The sequence below is a fragment of the Geospiza fortis genome, unplaced genomic scaffold, assembly GCF_000277835.1.
Source record: "Geospiza fortis unplaced genomic scaffold, GeoFor_1.0 scaffold20, whole genome shotgun sequence".
In the NCBI taxonomy this organism is placed as follows: domain Eukaryota; kingdom Metazoa; phylum Chordata; class Aves; order Passeriformes; family Thraupidae; genus Geospiza; species Geospiza fortis.
Window position 1 is genome coordinate 1,899,568 of NW_005054374.1, and position 20,840 is coordinate 1,920,407.

The 20,840-nt window shown below is 41.2% G+C and overlaps 1 protein-coding gene across 1 annotated transcript; it reads right to left on the reverse strand.

Moving 5' to 3' along the window:
* Positions 1 to 425: 425 nt before the first annotated feature.
* On the reverse strand, positions 426 to 19,430 carry SRPX (sushi repeat containing protein X-linked). Its single transcript, XM_014308587.2, has 9 exons — positions 19,320 to 19,430; positions 13,775 to 13,966; positions 12,988 to 13,164; positions 8,225 to 8,351; positions 6,383 to 6,504; positions 5,571 to 5,750; positions 4,940 to 5,073; positions 3,525 to 3,646; positions 426 to 1,464 (listed from the first exon to the last, which is right to left on the reverse strand). Exons 1-9 carry the CDS (start codon positions 19,363 to 19,365, stop codon positions 1,284 to 1,286), a joined length of 1,281 nt encoding a protein of 426 aa, XP_014164062.2. The 5' UTR covers positions 19,366 to 19,430; the 3' UTR covers positions 426 to 1,283.
* Positions 19,431 to 20,840: the final 1,410 nt, after the last annotated feature.

Consider the following 20,840-nt stretch of genomic DNA (forward strand, 5'->3'; position numbering starts at 1 on the left):
AAGGGGGGAGAAAAAAGTCTGCTACTCCCAGACTGTTGGACATTAAAAGCCAGAAGCAGAAGAGCAGCAGGTAAGAACATATGTTCCCATTAAGAATTGCAGTACATGGGCCTTAGTAATTACTGCCCATCCTCTACACCGATCGCCGCTCCTTCATCATATTCCCTGTGGCAATGACTTCCATGCTCCTGCCATCACCAATTTTCTCCTTGCTGCTGCTGAAAATCAATGCTTGTGTTCCCTCTGGCTCATGCTTTTTGTCTGTGATTGACACTTTTTTTAGTGGAACTAAAAGGCACCAGTGGGTTCCTCATACACTTTCAATGTGAGGCTAATGTCTTTTATAATGGTTTGCAGAAAGATGTTTTGAACCAAATTCTGTATCAATCGACCAACTTTAACCCCCAAGAGGAATTTTAGACAACTATCTGTTTGCAAAACAATATTTTATTAATAAAAAGAATTATAAACAGTAAGAAAGAAACCCCAATTTTACACTGAATGAAAAATCTAAAATAAACTCCCAGAAACGTGCCTCAGTTCTTTACTCTCTGTACAAGAAATTCCATTAGGTAGTAAATTCTACATCCACATTCATCCAGTTGTGGGGTCCCCAGCAGGAGGAAGGACATCAACCAGTCAGAGCAAGTCCAGAGAAGGCCACCAAGGTGATCAGAGGGACAGAGCACCTCTCCTGTGAGGAAAGGCTGAGAAAATGGGATTGTTCAGCCTGGAAAAGAGAAGGCTCAGGGGTGATTTAATTGTAGCCTTCCAGTCCCTGAACAGAGCCAACAGGAAAGATGGAGAGGGACTTTTTACAAGAATCTTGAGTGACAGACAAGGGGGAATGGCTTGAACTTGTAAGAGAACAGGTTCATATTAGACATTAGGGGAAAATTCTTCACTGTGCAGGTGGTGAGGCACTGGCACAGGCTGCCCAGAGAAGCTGTGGCTGCCCCATCCCTGGAAGTGTTCAAGGCCAGGTTGGATGGGGCTCTGAGCAACCTGATCTAGTGCAAGATGTCCCTGTCCATGGCAGCAGGGCTGGAACTCAATGATATTTAAAGTCACTTCCAACCCAGGCCATTCTATGATCTAAAGATGACTGAAAGTACAAAAGAGCACCCTTCTATGCAGAGCAGCTGCATGGCTGGACAGATTTACCAATACACACAGAAAACCACATCAGTGATTAGAAAAGCCATGCTTTGTGTAGCACCAAGGGGAGAATTCTGTGGACCAAAAAAAAATTCACCAACAGGGGCAGGCCCTGAAATGCTGAATTAGGGACATGACTGACCAATTTCTGCTTGCAGTTTCATCTCATCTTTTCTCAAGGGGAATTTGTCAATAAGGGCAAACAGCTCAGCTGGTGTTGCTGGGAAGGGGTAGCGCTCCTTGTCCATGCCATGCTTGTCCATCACCACAATGTTGAAACTGTAATGGGGGATCCTCAGCAGCAGCCTGCAAAGCAAGGAACTGGTTTTGTTAAAGGGCAGCACCAGGCTCTTCAGTCTGAGCAGAGGAAGGTGGGCATGGTCACAGGGGCTACACAGAGTGTAGGTTTGGTTTCAGCATTAATAAGGAGCCAGATAAAGAGCAGGATCCTGCACGTGTCAAAGTGACTGCACCCAGCTCTGTTCTCTGCCAGTACCCACTGCTGTCACAGGAGTGAAACAAGGTTAGCCAAAAAAAGTATGAACACTGCCTAAAGAAACCCTTGTGATGAAGCTTGAGTTACAAGTACGACTATTCCCTTTATTGGCTTCCACTTCTTGGTTTTCCTTGGTATAAAAATTACAGTAAGAAAAAGAAGGACAAAATTATTGGAGTCTGCTTTCACTGCTACCTAATAATAACAAGCATCTGTGACTCTAATTTTAGAGGAACAAAAGCCACTGCTAATCATGGAGGAGTCCTTCTTCCAAAGTGGTGGAAGTGGTCATTTAAGCTCCTCTAGTAGCAAAAGCTACATAAGTAACAGAAGTTTATCTGTGGTGCTCTTTTCATCTTTTGCTTGAAGGAGCAATGTACTAGAAGGTGCTTGGATATGCAGTCAGTCAACATCATTAGTGTGGGGTAAATAAATTCAGGCAGCCATGAGAGAATGAGAGAAAGCTGCCATGAAGAAGAATCTGGAGGGATTTTTGGAAAGTTGTGAAGCACCAAAATTGGCATTCCCTAGCCTCCTAAAAGGTTTGAGGGCTCTAGGCATAGTCTTGTTGCAATTAGGGAGCTTGGCCATTAAATTCAAACTAAAATAAATATTAAAGTGAAGCAACAGTGAAAGAAAACTACATTCATCTTGTGCCATATATTACCTAAGAAAAAATGCTTCTAAAAATCCAAATGCTAAATTTCTGTGCTTTCCAAAGTTTTAACTGGGGCACCGGTGCTCATTAGCTTACTGAAATGCCAATTCTGGACAACACTTTTATTCTTTTTTATTCTTAAGAGTACATTTCATATTGATTGGAGCACCTTGCAGAACTAGAAAGGTGTGATTGACACACTAAGCAACAACAAAGAAAAAAACTTGCACTGAGTGCAGGGCAGGTCATACTACACCAATTTCTGAAGCATAGCTTCATTAAAGGTTGCAAGAGATCAGGGAATGAGATGTTAAGAGAGCTCATTATTTTCTACAGAGCCACAAGAAAACCACTTCAACTTTAGTAGAAGTATCTTTATTTTTTTTTTTTAAGAGTGCTTTTGTGCTCTCCTTTTTGTTTTATTGAGGACAGTTTTTTAAAATATTTTTTAAAAATCCCCTCTCTGCTGTGTTAGCAATTTTCATTGTCTCCAATTAAAACTTAGTCCCTTTCCTCAGGCATATCTAGATCATGTTGCTTAAAATGCTCCTTGACTTTTTTCTAAACAACTCCTTCTTTTCCTGCCAATGAGGCCTTCACTTTTGGCTTTTTTTCCTCTTCCAGTCCTTAGGAAATGCTGGCATTTGAAGTCTTCCTTTCAAGTGAAAACCAATCCTCTGCCAGTCTAAACCCAAGTCAAAACAGTTTAGGCACCTCAGTAGAACTGCTGATGCTGCAGTCAGGCTGGGGAGGCTGAGATAATTTCCTCTTTGAAATAATGTCCATCTCATTCCTACATATGGGACTTCAAAGAGTTTCCCCTTTAGCCTGGCCACAACCACCACCAGCCCTGGTGCAGAGGATGAGCTGTCTCTGCCATTTGGGGCTGTCCTTGCAAAGGAGCAACTCCAACACAAATACACACAGACTCTGAAGTGTTTTCAGTGGCAGACCCAAAAATACAAACTTACATGCCTATGAACATAGTCATACTAAAAATATAAATAAGTTTGTTATTGTGTTTTAAATTGCTGTAGCTATTATACAGCCAGCAAATTAATCCCCCGGTGTGCTCCAATATCTACTCTGCAGTGTCTAGCTGTGTACATTAGAGTAGAACACGTGGTATTTGGAGAGTAAGATGCAGGGATCAAAGGCAACACAACTTGTAGGATAAGGTGCAAATACAACAGCAGAGAGAGCTTCCTTTACCTGAGCTGCAGGGCAAGTGATGGGGGCAGCAGCTTCACTCCTATTCTTCCTATCAGTGTTGGGAAGACACCCACCAGCTCCACCACTGTGACGTGTCGCAGGTCTAACCCACACTGTGCTGGCTGCAAGGGTTCAGAGGAGAGAGAGGGTTATCCCTGAGAGAACAGGGGGATGTTTTGAGTGTGCAGCAAGGGTTCACAAAGTCCCCTCTTCTTAAATTAGTTAAATGTCTTAAACTGATTTGAGAGCATGTTTTGCAAATACTCGAATTCTCACAGCAAAGAACTGGAGCTTTGTGACTCCATGGGAGGTTAAGTAACAGATTCTCAGATATTCTAAGGAAACCAACACACAGAGATCACCTAGGAGAAATATCAACTTGTCTCTGTAGTTATATGAGAAGATGCCAGGATACTAAGCATTGTACCAATAACCTAATTTGGCAATCAAAGCAAATTATGTGAAACAGAAGTTGACTGTAGAAAGTTTTCTTCCATGCCAACTCATCTGCCTGCTGCCAAGAAGTGGAAAATGTACTATAGCCATTAAATTCAGTTTGATCAATATATTGAATTTTCTTGCCAAGTTTATCTAATAGGGAAAAGGAGCTCTTTTGGGTTGGCTTTTTCTTTCTTAAATACAAGTGTAATTTAAGCCAGCAGTAAAAAATATCATCACATTCACATCTCAATGATTATTTATACTGCATTTTGTTACAGTCTGTGAGAAGAAAAAACAAGATAGGAGCATTTGTAGCTGTGAAAGAATACAGAACTGCTTCCTTTCCTTCTGTTCCCTGAGGACACAGATATATTTTGGAGATCTATCCCTAAGACTAGCAAAAAGCGAACAAAGGCATCACACAACACATAAGAAGGAAAATTACCTGGTGTTTTGGGTTTTTTGGAACAAAGCACCCCAGTGTTACCTCCAGCACTCTGGATGATTTCTGTGCTGCATCTCTGGTCCTTTGTTTGCTGGTGCACTTTTTATTTCTGAAGCTAATCAGACTTCCTTGCAAATTCTGTAAGCCTGGTCTGCATGAGCTGCTTAAGAGCTGGAGAGTTGGGTTTGTGAGTTTTTTTAAACTTCTTTAGCAGCTGAGATAGGGAATTTTTATTGAGCATGAGTTAAATTAATTTGGGGAGAATGGAAGGGCCAGAACTGCCTGGGATTCAGTGACTGGTCAGAGGCAGCACAATCCAGAATGGAGCTGAGTTAGAGACTGGGGGGATATTTCAACTCAAACCCCTGTGAAAAGGATTAATCTGGAACCATGACTGCTTGACCCAGATCTTTCAATGGCTACAATATAAAAGCTGAAGTTTTTGGATTTATGTAAAACAGTGAAGCTTGTCCTTGTGTCTTTCTTTAAAGAAAAAAATAGTTGCACATTCCTCTTAAATGTGTTTTACCTGCAGCATCCCCAGCTGCATCCTGTAGAAGAAGTTAGCAGCAGTAGGAGTTGAAATAATCAGCAGTCTCCGCTTCTCATAAAACTGATCCAGAAGTGCAGCTGCAGTCCTCACATTCACATTAATATTCATGGCTGGAATAAAATTAAAACAAAAGTTATGGAGCACACTGAAAACAGGTCAATTTCTTAGAGGCAGAGTTCAACAGCAGAAACACAAGAACAAGAATCAATAATAAAGAAGACATGAGTGAAATGCTGGCCTCATTGAAGCTAACAATTTTACTGCAGACTGTTCTAGCTTGCACAATGGATTGACTCCAGAATGTGACATTTTGTAGAAAGCTTTGAGCTAAAACAAACTCTAGGAAAGAGCAGTCAAAGGTGGCAAAAGCTTCAGCTGTTAAGTGCAAACTGACAGAGGACACAAAAATGACGCTATGTTTCCTACCTCTGGGACACTGCAGCTGTATTCCACCCCACACCCCCTTCCCAAATTCTCATTGCCCTAAGCTTCCTACCTCTGGGACACTGCAGCTGTATTCTACCCCACACCCCTTTCCCAAATTCTCACTGCCCTAAGCATCCCTGTGCTGGATTCCTTCTGGCAGAATGGTGAAATACTCACTTACGTGCACAGGTTGGCTCCACTCCTGACCACCCCAAATTGTACTGGCAGACTCGAGCTGGGCTTCCTTGCAGCTCATAGCCACCAATGCAGGAGAACTCACAGGTAGCACCATAGTTATTTCCATCACCTGAGCACTTGATGTAGCCATTATCTGGGGCATTTAACTTCACACAGCGCCTGACTTTGAGCAAGAGAAAAAACAAAACAAAATGAAGGACACAGCACGAATCACCATTTGTTACTGAGGCACCACAGGTCAGTGGAATACCAGTACCAAAGACATTTTTCTGTTTGCTTTCTGTGTTATTAGTCATGCACTTAAAAACCCCAAACAATCAACCTGAACTCCCCCATCCCTCAACTCTTATGTGAAATGAAACAGATGTGTAGGCGTACGCATGGGACAAAATGTCATGGAGCACAAAGGGCTGAAACCGAAAACCATAGGTCACCTCTGTATATTCAACTCCAGAGGTTAACATCTGGACCTGTGAAAGGGCAGCCCTGCTTGAGAGATGTGAAAAAAATGCCTTCACCTCCTCATTTCAGCAGCTCACAGGCTGTGTAGCAGGAGAAGCTGGCAGGAAGGAAGGGGTGTGGAGCTGGAGGCAGGACTGAGCAAAGCAGCTCTTCCTGGAGGTGCAGCAACGCTGCAGACCTGGCCCCCAGGGTCTTCAGCAAGACTCTGTTCTCTTTCAGCATCATCACAGAGTTTATATACACAGACATATGCAGATAAATGAGGACATTTTCAAATTGCCTGTTAAGCCAGGTGCAAATCAGTATCTGTATTTACAGGTAAAAAATCCTTACCTCTGACTTTAACAAGAAATTTGCAAGTGCCTTTGTTTTCAGCTCTGTCATACACAGTATATTGGATTTTGTGGTCGCCTTCTGGAAAATGTGACCCTGGTGGCAGGCCTTTCAAAATAACACTAAACCAAGAGATAAAACAGGACAGATGTTCATAAATTCACCAGTATTTATTTGCTCACAATGCTGTAAAAGCCTGAAAGAGGGATGTTTGTGGCATGATAGGATTGTCTGGCTGCCTGCAGGACAGAAGATTTGAAAGTCAGCAAAGGAAGAAGCTGGGCAGCAGCAACCAGAGTATTTAAATTTGCTACCTGCAGCCCACCCTGCTGGTGAGACAAGGGAGTTGGAGTGGGCAGGGTCTGATCCCTTCCTATAAAACAATCCAGTGTAGCCAAGCCCATAATGCCCAGAGGAGCTCAAGCTTCCTTCTCCTTACATAAGAAAAAGTCAACATTAAAAAAGAAAGCATCCAGCCTCTTACAGTGGGGATGTATTCCCAACCAGCTGCTCTGAACTGCTCCTGTGATTGTCACTTGTGACTGTTAATATGTACAGAAAGTGAGATTCAGTGTCACAGCAAAAGGGTGTGGTCATCCACAGCAGCATTTTCACCTGGAATTTGCCCCTGTCCTGCAAACAAGGTGGGAGAATTCAGAAGTGTAAAATATAATCTCAGTATTGAAGCAGAGAGCATGTAACCCAAGAGGTTTCCATGTAACAGAAAAGCTTTTGTACTCCTGAAACTGTGCATTTAAGAAAAGCACTGCATACTCTATAAAACAGCAGAGTTTAGCAATATTTTATAAAATAGAGATGTGATTTATGGAAAAGCTTCCACTGAACCAAGAGCTTGGCTCTTTTGAGCTGACAACAGTTACTTGTATGACAAAGTCTACATGGGATACTCCCCATTTTTTTGCCTATCCGACATTCCTTTGTCAAAAAGACTTAGGAATTTCTTCATTCTGACATTTTACAAGTTTTTACTTTACCAGGTGTAGTTTTTGATGTTGTTAATTGTCACCAAATTGTTACATCAGACCTTAATGACAATCAGGTTTTTAACTATGTAATGGATTCTTCTTTATGAAATTATTAAGTTATAGCAATGGAAGGGCAATATCATTGTCTTTTATTAGTTTTTTTGGTATTCACATGAAACTGTAAACACCTTCAAGCTTAACAACTCTGAGCTTTTAAGCTTAACCAGTCCATTGATGTAATTATGTAACTTGCTTACTGAAAGAAACAGATTTTCCATGCTCCCACCATTATAGTAATCCAGATAGATTGACCTAAATCCTGCATGATAAAAATGGAAAAATCAGAGACAGTAGTACCATGAGAAGTACACCCTGTTCTTCTGGAAAATGGGGCTGTGAAATCGTAGAAAGCAACAAAATTTTTGAACTGTAATGTCTAAATCCAATGTTTAAATCCATCAAGGTTACAAACAAGAAATGTTATTTTAAAGGTAACTGCTGGATCCTGGGACATCAGTAGCCAGCACTACCTTAAGACAGAAACACAATGATTGCAGATATCATTTTGTGACACACCTTGTTTTTTGTAAGACAGTCAAGCTTACCTCTTCTGTTACCTACTGTTTTCATTGTTATATACAAAATGTTACTTGGTGTAAGAAAACTTGCTAATCATGAGACCCACAAAGAAGCTCTGCAAAACACCTCCAAACATGCAATTCTTTATAGAACAGTGATATGTGACAGCCATAAAAAAGCACCTTGGAAAAATGAAGGGAAAAGGGTACCTGGCCCGCTGAACTGCTAACAGAAGAGTAAGGAGGAGGAAAAGCACAGGGCAGAGCCTTTCACCTACTCGGTGAGGATGCCGTCGGCGGTGTCCCGCCCCTCGGGCGTGTCCCAGAACACGCGCACCGTCAGCTTGTTGGGCTCCGCCGATTTCTCCTTCACGCTCGGGCACTGGATCCTCGGGGGTTCAGTATCTGTTGAAATGAATGTGACAAAAAAGGGCACTGGAGCATCTGTCAGAGCTGTGCGTTTTCTCCACAGCTCCTTCCCTGCTGTCAGTCCAGGACCACCTCCAGCTGGCCTCCTCAGCCCTGGATTCATCCCAGCCAAGGTGCATGGAGCCTTTACTTCTCACCTTTTTGTAAGAAGAGCTGACAGTGATCAGACCTTTGCAATGCAGACAACCCAACTAGAAGTAATTACTGTAAATTTCTGTACAGAGTTCAGTTAAAAAGTCATTTTAGATGGCTTTGAACTCCAAGGAGGGATGTCCAAGATCACATCCAGGGAGTCTGGATGTTCTGTTTATCTGCATCCTTTTCTTTGTCCATCTGTGCAGTTGTCAGGACCCAGGACATCCTCTGGCTGTCCTGAGCAGCCAAGACCCCTGCCAGGGGTCTCAGAAACCCTAGCACAGAGCCCAAAATGCCTGTGGGTTTGATTATGACCCCTGGAGCAAGTTACCAACCTTAGATGAAGATCTGCAAGCCATGACAAATTAAGTAGAATGATAGTGAATTTATCACAAGGTGAAAAAGTAGATTTTTGGGGTTTTTTAGAATGGAAGTTCAGGGGCCAAGATGGAGGGATCTGGGCATGTCCTGCCTTTCTCCTTCTTCTTCTTGGCCTCCATCTCCTGCTGTGATGTTGTCACTTACAGATTAGTTTAGAGTAGAAGCTCACTGTCTAACACAGGTGATAGGTATTGGAAAGTAATTGTAAACATTGTACACGTAGTTTTTAGTATAAAGACATAACACTGCCCTGGGGGCAGGCAGAGTGCCTTTGTCTGTCTTGCTGAGCGGTCCTCAGCTGGACAGGAGAAAGAATTTTATAGATAAGAAACAACAAACAACCTTGAGACCAAGAAATGAAGAGCTCTGACTCCTTCTTCAAGCACCGGGCAGGGAAAAGAGACTTTCCAACTCTTCTCGGGGTCACTCTGACCAGCAAGAGACCCCGACATGCAGTAGTTGATGTGACTAAGAGCATTTTTAAAGCACACTGAACATCAATATATCTCTGCATGGTAGCTGTGCATGTTACTCTTAACATGCTGGTTATTTTTCCTGCAGTAATGGCAAAATAAGAAACAACAGAAGAGTGGCACAATTACCATTTTGTGGAGAATCAATGCTGCATTTGATTTTTTCCTAGTAACTCTTATAATAAGGTCTTACATCAGTAGCCAGCACTACTAGGACAAGCATCCTATCAATACAGCCTCAGGATGTGACAAAAGGATGACTTAGCTTGGTGACAGCCATTTACCACAACCTCTGTTATACAAACTGCAGGAAAAAGCAATCCTTCCAGAAGAAAAGACAGGGACATTTTTTCCATCTTCTAGAGGAAAGTATCTATTTCAATACATGTTACAGTGCATTAAAGATATAATGGAAATATTATTCAAGTGAGTATTGGCATTTTTAGCTAACTAATAGCCAAAACCAGCTGTACATTGATTTTTCTTTTAATCAAAATTATTTCAGCAACATGAGGGATATCATTCATCTTACAGGGTGGGGGCAGGAGACAGTCTGCTTTGTTAGGACAGAATACTCACTAAGGACTTCTGTACATCACTGCTAGAACATATCTAATTTAAAAAAAATACACCTGTTTTTCCTTCCTTTTAATGAATACATGTTTGACTACTGAAAGGTCCTCTGCCTTTCCTACATGGATCTTCACTGCTGTACTGCAAAGTCCACATAACCTAGTGCAAAAATGCTACAGAGTGCAACTGCAGTATAAAAGGGTAAAGGAAAGGCCCTTGTTTTCAGGAGCACTTCAAGTTCAGGTCTGAAGTAATTTCTCAATGCCAAAAGCTGTGGAATCCCCAGGACACTTCCATGACATGAAATTTACTAGCCCATGCCTCTGATCACAAGTAGCATCCCTACTGTGCACAGTGCAACTCACTGTATATCAAAGTTAAGAAATTAAGCAGCCTTTTTGCCTTTGTATTTCATTGCTCTCCTCAATTGCACTTCTCAGCTGTTCAGCCAGTCCTCTCCTGGCCACTATGTAGGCTGCAGCTCTGTAACTTCTGCATTACATTAAGGAAAAAGTGTTCAACTGCAAATGTCATTGCACTGTTAGAATTATGCCTGGCCACAATTATGTCTGTGATGTCTGGTCAGAAAAAATCTCTATCCTCCCCATCAAGAGGTCAAAATATAACCTTATTAAACAGTCAGCTAACAACAGATCTCAGTATTTGCATATAGGAACTCTGTGCACACAAGATTTGAAGGGATCTTCTCCAAACTATGCAGTATTACCACAACTTAAATCTTAGTGTTACATTTACTGGGTTACTCGGGATTTGTAATCCTGTGCAACAACTGGGACTTGAAACCCTGTGCAACAACTACTCTGCATTTTTGGAATAAAAAAGAAGTGTTAGTTCTAACTTAGCCTCTTTACTGCTTAAGGTACTTGCTTACTTTACTCTGCAAGACAGCATCCTTTGTAATAAGCTCACCATCTCTGCACACAGATGAGCTTCTGAAAGTGCCAGGAAATACAGAGGACAGTATTTTATCATTTCCAAACATAAAAGGTTTGTTTTTCTTCCTCTGCCCACACCACTGAAAAGGACAAAGCTTGTCTTTACAAACAAAAACAAGAGACACCACAAACAGTCTAGACCCAAGCAGCTCATTTCTACATTTGTACAACAACAAATCACAGGAAATCTGAAAAATATTTTATGAACATCAGGCCACAGTGGAGAGGCTCCAAAGCCATTTGCCAACCTAGACTGAGCCACAGGCATTCTGAGGAAAACCAAGTTATCATACACACAAGACACTAAGCACAAACACTCTACCACCCACATGCTTTAAATTACTGGTACCCATTTCAGATGGCCAAAAAAATACTTTCCTTTGTGGGTGGCTGCTGAAGCTTTTATCAGAGGCTTCCCAGAAACAGTGGCAGCAGGCTGAGACTTCACTATGTGCTGAAATTTCATTAGTAGTCAGGAAAGTTAAATCTCAATATTTGATTATCTCTCTTTTGATTTATGTAAATAGAAATACTTCTTCTCGCTGAGGTTCCCAGGAGACCACTGGCTATGTAATGAAAATTGCTGGCATAACTAGAGTGAACTAGGCTGGAATTTAAATTAGCTCACTGCAACCATGCTGGTAACTACAATCCATTCACATTCTCTGGATATATTTGAAGACCATGATCCCAGGGAAGAAAAACAGTTCAGACAATGGGTTGTTGTGGGGGTCCCAGTTGCCAGGGTACCAGTTGGTGGTTTCTCTGGGTCTGGATTGAAGGCACTTGAGACAATAGTTCATGTTTGGACTCAAGTGTTTATTATTTCTTATCAGTAAAACAGTCTCACTACTGTGAGTTGGCAGCTTTTCATTAGAAGGCACAAAATGGCCAACAATCTCTTGTTACAAGGTCTTTTAAGACTAAACTATCCAATTAGGAAAAGACACCTAGATGATTCTCCCTTTTAACCCAGTAACTGATCCCAAAGAACTGCAATGGGGACTTTTCTGCCCAGTTACAAAATGCCACCCAAACCCATGGAGAAGAAGGAAGAAGAAGCATGAAGAAGAAACCCAGGACAACACCCTGTGCCCTTCATCTTGCTTCCATCCACAACATACTAAAAATTCCAAAACCTAAATTTCTCACCAAGTGATACACCTACACTACTCTCTATAATCTATTTCACACTTTTGTGGATTCTAGTTTATCTTGAAGTCTAGGAAACTTTCTCCATGAATGAGGGTCAAAGTCAGTGCTCCCCTGGGGGTCAGGGCACCCCAGAGCAGACAGAGAAATATTCCCAGTGCTCTGGGTTTCCACAGGTTTACTTTCAAACCTGTTTTTAATCATTAAGCAGAAGAGAGTGTGACAGATTACAGCACAGAGAACATGCTGGAAGAGCAGCACAGTAACCACAGTCTATCAAGAAGTCACTCAGGAATCACCAAAGGCTATTACAAGCATTGTAAAGTGCTGGCCATTTACACCAGACTTGTCTCTATTAAAGTGGCAATGCTTGGCTTTGGACTGAAAGCACTGAGTGACAGAACCCTGCACCCTTGGAAAACTGCTCTCTGCTTCTTTAAGAGGCACAGTATCAGTGCAATTTTGCCCAACGGGTGGGAAGAATGGTGCATCTGACTCCAGGATATCAGAAGGCTAATTAATTACTTCATCAAACTATATTATTCTATATTATATTATATCTAAACTGAAACTGAACAAGAACTCAACAAAATCTTGACTGTCTCCTGACCGACCACCAGGGCACAGCTTGCAGAGATTGGTCAAGAAAACAAACCACTCACACCAGAATCCAATTACCACAATTACCAAATTCCTTCAGGTAAACAATCTTCCACAATGCATTCCACTTGTGCACAAACACAGGTGCAGCAAATAAGACAAGAATTGTTTTGATCATTCTCTTCTCTGCCTCTCTCAGGTTCAGAGAATGTGAATCCCACAGGACAGTAGCTTTTTCTCCCCATGAACTGGATCAAAAAGGCCTTTTGGAGTTGATGTGTGCAGGACTTGGCAGTGGCAGGCACCTTATGATGATACCACACACCCCAACACCTCACTCACCAACACAGGCTGCCGGGCGGCCGCTCCAGGCCTTGCTGTCCATGCAGGTGACGATGCGGTCCCCCTTGAGCTGGTAGCCTGGGGAGCAGTAGTACTCACACCTCGAGCCAAAGTAGGCACCATCCAAACACTTGAAACCTCCATTGGTCGGCATGGACAGGGTAGGGCAACGCTTTTCTGGAAAAGGAAACAGACACTTCTGGAAACTTGTTACCTTCCCTCTGCAGTAATGCACACAATGGGGTATTACACAGAAATAAAGACGGAGCTGGCAAACAACAAGTGGGAGAAAGTCTTGTTCAACGTGAGGTTTTTTCCACACTATTCTCATTAGCTGCATTTCAAAATTTAACTCTGATACAATATTTAATGAGAAAAGGGATGACAGGTACCTACCTATTCCTCTCTGCTCAGTACATGTTTTACTGTAAGAGCCCATTTAGACACCTGGTACAAATTGCGTCAACTTACAAAGTCTAAGATGGGCAATATTTTAAAAGAGCTTTATGGCTCTGTCATAAAACTATTCTCACAAATTAAAATCTCACATTGGTAAAATATTCCCCATCTGCCACGAGTGTTTGTACCACTGAGATGCTTATCATGTCATGCAGCCCTGGTGATATCCTCAACAACAAACTAATCTACATATCTAAGCATACTGCAAACCTGTAAAATAATAATAAAATAAAAAAACAACCCAAAGATCAGTTTCAATGGCAAATAAGAATTTATTGTCTGAAGCTGGAGCACAAGGCACACACACAAAGATTTTGCAACCACTTACGTTTGCAGAGCACCTTCCCAGACCAGCGTTTGCTTGACTGACAAATCAGCTGGTGAGGGCCATGCAGCTCGTAGCCCTTCTGACAGCGAATATCACATCTGGTGCCCAACACATTCTTGTAATATTCCCCTTGAGGTGTCCTGCAGTTTGCATAACCATGTTTCACTTTAATGGGGGAGCACCACGGTGTTTCTGACACAGAGAAGAAAAAAGCCCCACACATAGCAATTAGAAAAATGTAAAAGTTCAGACAAAAATATAAAATCACTTTGCTTAATCAAGGTCACAGAGAAGAAAAGGAAAAATCCCTCTTATTTAAAAAGCCATCAATCTTTAAATTGGAGAACACTGCAGAGGTGCACTTATACTTGAGGAGGTCAGGCCTTTAAAGAATGGAAGCTCTTTTTTTATGACAAACATTAAAGATTGTAGCCATTATATTGGAGGGGTAGTGAGGGCAGGCGGGGTTTTACTATGCTTTTTGTCCATGGAATAAGTGTGCCACCATGTGGGCAGTTTGATGACAACTGGGCCATTTTTCCCTCCTGTTTTTAAGCAGACACATTCAACTTTGTTAGATCTAATTTTTGCTCTTTCATATGAGAACTTTGCACTAGGAACACCTTGATCTAGCAGCAGTTGTCAGCTTTCCACATTTAGCTTAGTGCTCATTTAAAAAAAAATTAAGTTCTGCTTCCATAGTAATCTGCCTTGCAAAACTCAGTGTTGGTTCAAGCTCTCCCACAGTTAGCAGATACCACTTACCTAAATCATATTGCCAATATGTCACATTGAACCTGTTCCAACTGAACATTTATTAACTGGCCAGGGCTATGCTGTAAAATACTCAGGATATGGGTACCCCCACTTTGTGGGGATTTACCACCACAGGTAGTGCTGGTGAGAAGAATATCAAGTAGAGACTTCCCTTCCCAGCCAAAGTTTCACATTCTTTGTTTTGCTTTGACAAGAGGGTGCACCAAGAAAATGGGCAGCTCCTCAGTATGAGTTTCCAAACACAAGGAGTGACTACGCCTGCCCTCTCTCAGATCCAAGATTTGAAAAGCATGTATTCGGAGAGCAGAGAGGGAGGGAGGGATTGCAAAGCAAAAAGGAAAGAAGACAAATCCTGAAATCCTCGGTGACAATGTGTGACATGAGGGAGGGGCATGAAAAAACATTGGAATTTTGCAAGGAAGATGAAAAAAAAACCCTAAACAAACAAACCACAGGATTTTTAGCCTTCATACTTACAGTCACAAACAACATTAAAAAAATTCTAGATCACGTTTGGCAGATGTTCACTCTTAGCTCAATTCCCATAGTTATTAAGTGCATTTTCCTATACTAGTTGGATCAGCTCCATATATAAACAAACAACAATCAATACAGCATTTCTTATACATGGAATATTTATATTCAGTGTGCTGTGTCTCTAGGACATATTTACACTTTCCCGACAGAAACTACACTTTACATCTGTGTTTTTCAGTGCTGGTCCTGAATAAACACAAATAGCATCTGCAGACTAACATCAGAGACTAATTATCAATCTTTTGCCTAGACTAAGGGCACATTTCCTCAGACTAATCCATTTCTGAAGCAGTTGTACTGTGTTATGCTTATTTTTGTCTTTCAGCAATTCAAGTAAAAAACCCTTTACAAAAATGTGTAACTGAAATTATTCCCAGTGTCACCAAATACACAGTAACTGAGGCACAGGACACATGCAGGCCAGTCTAACAGCACCCCTCAGGTTAAGGGTAAAGTACAGTTCAGCTTTTTAGCTCAGCCACACAATCATCCCAGCTCTGTTTCTTCCTACCTATAAGCCTGTTTTCTGAATGTCAAATACATCCTCTGCTATTTACCTTACAATTATGCAAAGTGCTTTGGTGGAGAATGGGTTTTGGGGGTTTGATTTTTTTAGAACTATTTCCTGTCCTTCACCCTCATCTCTATCCCACAGCTCCCACAACACATTTAAAAAATCCCCTCATCCACTGCCTTGGGCCATTTTGTTGAGGGGCTGTATCACAGTGGCTCCCATTTTTCATGCTTCTTGTGCACCAAATGAAAACTGAGACAACAGATGAGGAGTGTGAGCTAATGGGAACAGAAGTCAACTGCTGAAAAAATGAGTGATGCCAACACCCAGCTCTGCCTCCTTAACTGCTACCCCAGGGCTGCTGGGGCAGTCTCAGGCACCACCTCTGACCACTCTCTAGGGGAAGCCACAAATCTTGGATTCACACCCTCTGTCTCATTTGCCTCCTGGAGAAATCCTCCTGCTCCTGAGCTTTTCCACAATCTCTGCTTCAGTGGTTTCATGCCCAAACTCTCCAGCTTTTCTGTCCCAACTTGTTCTTCCCTGAGACCTTAAACTGCCATTTATTTACATATCCAAGCTTGGAAGACCCCATTAAATAAGAACTAGGCCTCAGTTTTTCTGCAGAAGGGCTTAAACCTGAAGTTACTAAGACAACACTGTCTGCAAGGGCAGGACTGGGGGGATGAAAACTCATTTGGGCTGAGCTTTCACCCCAGCCAGTTACGCAATCCTTCAGCAAATCAGTTCAAGACATTTATGCCTTGGGTTTTCCACATGTATAAACTCCAAATGCACATTGCTGACTTCCTTTGTAAAGGGTGTTAAGACAAATATGCTTTGCATATAGGAGGCTAATAAAAACTAAAGAGGGCAAAGAATCTGTTTCAGGTATTGCAAATTGCCTGAGTTTTTCTGTAAATTTTTGTGGTTTTATAAACACACTTGACTTGAGTAAACAGCTACCCAAATATACATACTTTAAAAAGATAACTAGCAGGTAAAAGATGCCATTTAATGCATAAACACAACATTGAAAAGGTAAAAGCCTTTCCTGTAGTATCACTGTAGCTACAGTGGTTTCCAGAAACAAAACCAGCTCCTACACAGAGGCACAATGCATCTTACATTGGACCAAATGATTCTGCCAGAAAGAAAAACAAAAGCAAGCATGCTTTTTGGATGCAGATAACTTGAAGAGCTTAGGAGGAACATCTGTTTGATTTAAAACATTACAGTGCTTACTCTAATACTGATTGTGATTAGAAGAAAGTGAATGAGGCAGGGTTTACAAGCCACTTACAAATATTGGGGGTTAGACCAAGCAATACTGCTGGAAAAAACCCAGCTAACTTGAAAAGCACATCAAACAATACAACAAAGTTTTAGATCAAAGTTTGTTTATTTTTAAGTGAAGGCACATATTGGTTTTCAAAGGCTAAGCAGCTACATAGAGCACTTGTAGAATATTAGGTTTGTGTGAGGCCCCAAGGGGTTACATAAGCTGTTCCCTGCCTCAAGGCAAGATCAGCTGTGTTCCTGAAGGCTTTGGGGATTATAAAAGCTAGAGATTTTCCAGATACCTTTTCTGGAACTTCACCATCAATACCAGGCTCTGTTCATCCAACTAAAATTTGAGTTTTTAGGTATCAGGACCTATATACTGGTTTCTTGTTTAATAGAAAGTTTGCACCTCAGCATAAAAAAGAACTAAAAAGTCCCACAGCAATACAATATCCTGAATTTTCACTTAGTAGTGTATCCTGTGTTTGAAACCACTGGAAAACAAGCAGCAAACAGAAATGTTTGAAGCCCAATGATGCCTTTAGAGCTATGGATACTGCCTGATCATTACAGTATCTGAGAAAACATATTAGGAATGAGGATCACCAGAGCAGTGGCACTGGAGCTGTGATGGACCCAGGAACTGCTGTACTCAGGAAACCTTTCCTCATGAAATGTGATCAGAGATGCCAAGGGGCAGGAAGGAAAGCACTTTCTAGAGCCCCTCAGTCCTGTTTGAACACCTTGAGCCCTTCCTTCACAAACAGCACACAAAGTGATCAGCTGTACTGCTGCTTGCTGCTACACCAGCCAACAGAACTGATGGTTCACCAGGGAGGAAGGGAAAAACTCCTTAAAAATGCTGTAGGCACAGAAAATCTTGGCCATGTTTCTCTGGAAAGCTGAGTAAGTGGGAAAACATCCAGATGAAGACAAAAGGGTTTAGTAGGAGGTCGATTTTCACCCCTCCTAGTAAACTGCAATGTTTTGTTTGCAGATGTCAAAGAGGATGTATCTGTGTGCTTGCTTGCACATGTGCAGAAAGAAAAATCCAATGCTGCTTGCATATGTGAACACCAATTACAAAATCCATCCAGTTCCTGCTATTGTTAAGTTTTATTTGCTAAGAAATGGGCCACACCCAAATGGTGGACTGCACATCCGAGGAGAAGCTCTGAAGATTGCTACACAGCCTGTTTTATCTTGCTTTGTCTTTCTCCATCCCCTTCCCCCCCAAAAACCCACATAAAGAAGTATGCTAATGAAGAATCAGCCTTTTCTGTGCCAATGCTTTATATTCTTAGATTCACATTGTCTGTTCCTCAACATTTGGCAGAAGTGCTTCCCAATTTGGGGCAGTTTTTAATATCTGTGTGAACAAGTCATTATGTTTCACTTACCCTGGTGACATTTTGGCTGACACAAGTATAATCCACTTTGGATCACCATACAAAAAGAATTTACACAGAATCCACATTTTAACTACTTGCCTGCCCTGGCATGAATTGGCATTGATTTATCTTCATGATCTCTGAGTTCTTTTTTTATGTGTCTGCATAGGGATCACATGTTAGAAAGCAAAGAAAAATGACTTAACCTAAATAAAGCTTTAGAGAATTATTTGTGCACGTGTTTGAAAGCAAAATTTTATACTTGAGTATTTTACTGGGAGGAAGATGAGACATTTATGAAAACAGCAACATAGCCATAAAAACTGTGTCTTCCGTTGGCTGTTCATAAATGTCTGAATTATTTTATGACTTACCTCTTATACAGCCCATTGATTCTTTGCAGAGAATCAATAATGTACAACAAGACACCAATGACCAGTATTTTTAAGTAATCAAAATGAAGACAACTCTAGTACATCCACAGATTAATTTACTAAAAAGAAGCAGTTATCATTTAAGTGACAAATGAAATGCTACATTTCTTTAGTGTCTAGGCTTCTGAGAAATTTTGGCAGAGGAGAGTGATATTAAGACAAAAGCAGACTTTTTAGAAAATTGCCACAGCAAATGGAAGATTTACTGGTAGTGGCAAAAAACTTCTCACTCTTGCTGAATGGCAAAGTCTTCCAAAATAGGGAAGAAAACCTGAATTTGCTTTATAAATATGCCCATCCCTTCACTCATCCAGCTACATAATTTGGTTTTGGAATGCACACATGCATTTGTAAAACACATTTCACTTGGCACTTCAGGTAGCAGGTTAACCTGAAATACAAGCAATTCTATGGAAAGAAAAAAGTCATGAAAATCAAGTTCTCTTGCATGTATTTCTATACATTACCATCAGTAAGCCCAGGTTTGGAGTCAGCTTAGCATTGATGGTTTTGTTAGCATGTATGGATAATAAAGAGAAGCTCTTCCGGATTTTCATCATTCAACAACCTGATCTCCCAGGAGCATAGGCAATGTAAAAGTTACTTACTCAGGTGCATGAAAGAGTTGTGATCAATATTTGGTCTAATTTCCATTGTTAAAAACAGCAGAAATTAAATCTTGATCTAAATATCCATGAGAAAAAACATGGAGCCGGATCACCAAGATTGTATAATCCATGGAAAGAAAAAAGAATGAAGCTTTCTGTCAGCAAGCAGTTGATCCTCTTTAGCACATAAGCAAAGCATTCACCTTTGTATCTACTGCGTGCATAAACATCCTCATCATCTTCAAGGGGTGCATATCCTGATCCTACAATAAAAAAGAAGAGAAAAAAAAACTGCAGCAAGAAAGGAAATATAAATTAAAAATAAAAGAAAGCTTTGAGAAAAGACATGCAAGATTAGGATGCAATAATCTATGCAATGTCATCAGCATGGGCTTCTCTGAAGCTCAGAGTCATAGCAGACCCACTTTATAGTGAATTTGGAAGGGGCAAATGGATTTGATAATGAAGTGAAACAATAAATTTCTCTTGGTGCTCCTAGTGCAATGTTAAATGACACGTGCCAAGTCACAGCTGCTCTGTTACAGCAACCATGCAGGTGATCTGCTGAGCAGAGCGAGCAGAGCAGGTACAGGTGAAGGGGCTCATCAGAGGTTTCACTATAAAGTGGTCCCATAGTGTCAATGGCAGTTAACAGCCATCAGGCCAAACAGCAAAAGTAAAATGTAAATAACTCAAGTCCAACCATCCTTAATGACCTGTAAGATCCTGACACCAAGAAAAAGACACTGAGGTACATGACCTGCAAACACAAGTTACACTCAAATCAAAAACACAGTTTGGTTTCAAGCATTCTTCTGGCATTGTTCAAATAAAGAGACAACAAAGCTCCATACTTTTAAAACCCTGTGCAATGGCTGGAAAAATAAAGGTAGAAGCTGCTTTCTAAAAACCAGAAACCAGCTGGAGCACTACTACTCAAATAAACCATCAATGAAACAAAGCAGTCGGCAAGAAAGCTTTCAAAATTCCTAAACAACACATTTAAAATCAGCAAATTCAGAGCATGACGCTAGTCTAAATTCTAGATAAATCTCTTCTACAAAGAAGAGCTCATAAAAATTCCCCCTTTGAGATATCCTCTTAAAAACCTTGTATGCAATGGGCAGGTACTCAGGGGCCACAGGAGCTTCTCACACGGAATCTCAAGTTACAGCATTTGGGATTATTTCATCACCATTTGCTGGTGTCTGCAACTATGGTCTGTACAAGCTGCTGCTTAAAATTAGACAAAATTATTTAATTCAGGTACCTCAATAAGCTACTGATTCCATGTGCAAAGCATGCAACTGTTCAGCAGAAATCAAACCCAAGAGCTTGATTTCTGTCAACATCTGTCAACAGATTCCATTTCTTATTAAAAAAACCCCAAAATATCTGCCCAGAAAATGGTGAAACTTGGTTTCTTATTCTACCAGACTCAAGAAAACCCAGCCCATGTATCTGCAGATGGTCCATGGGAGCACTTCCCCAGCACTGGATCACTGGGAATCCCTCCACCAG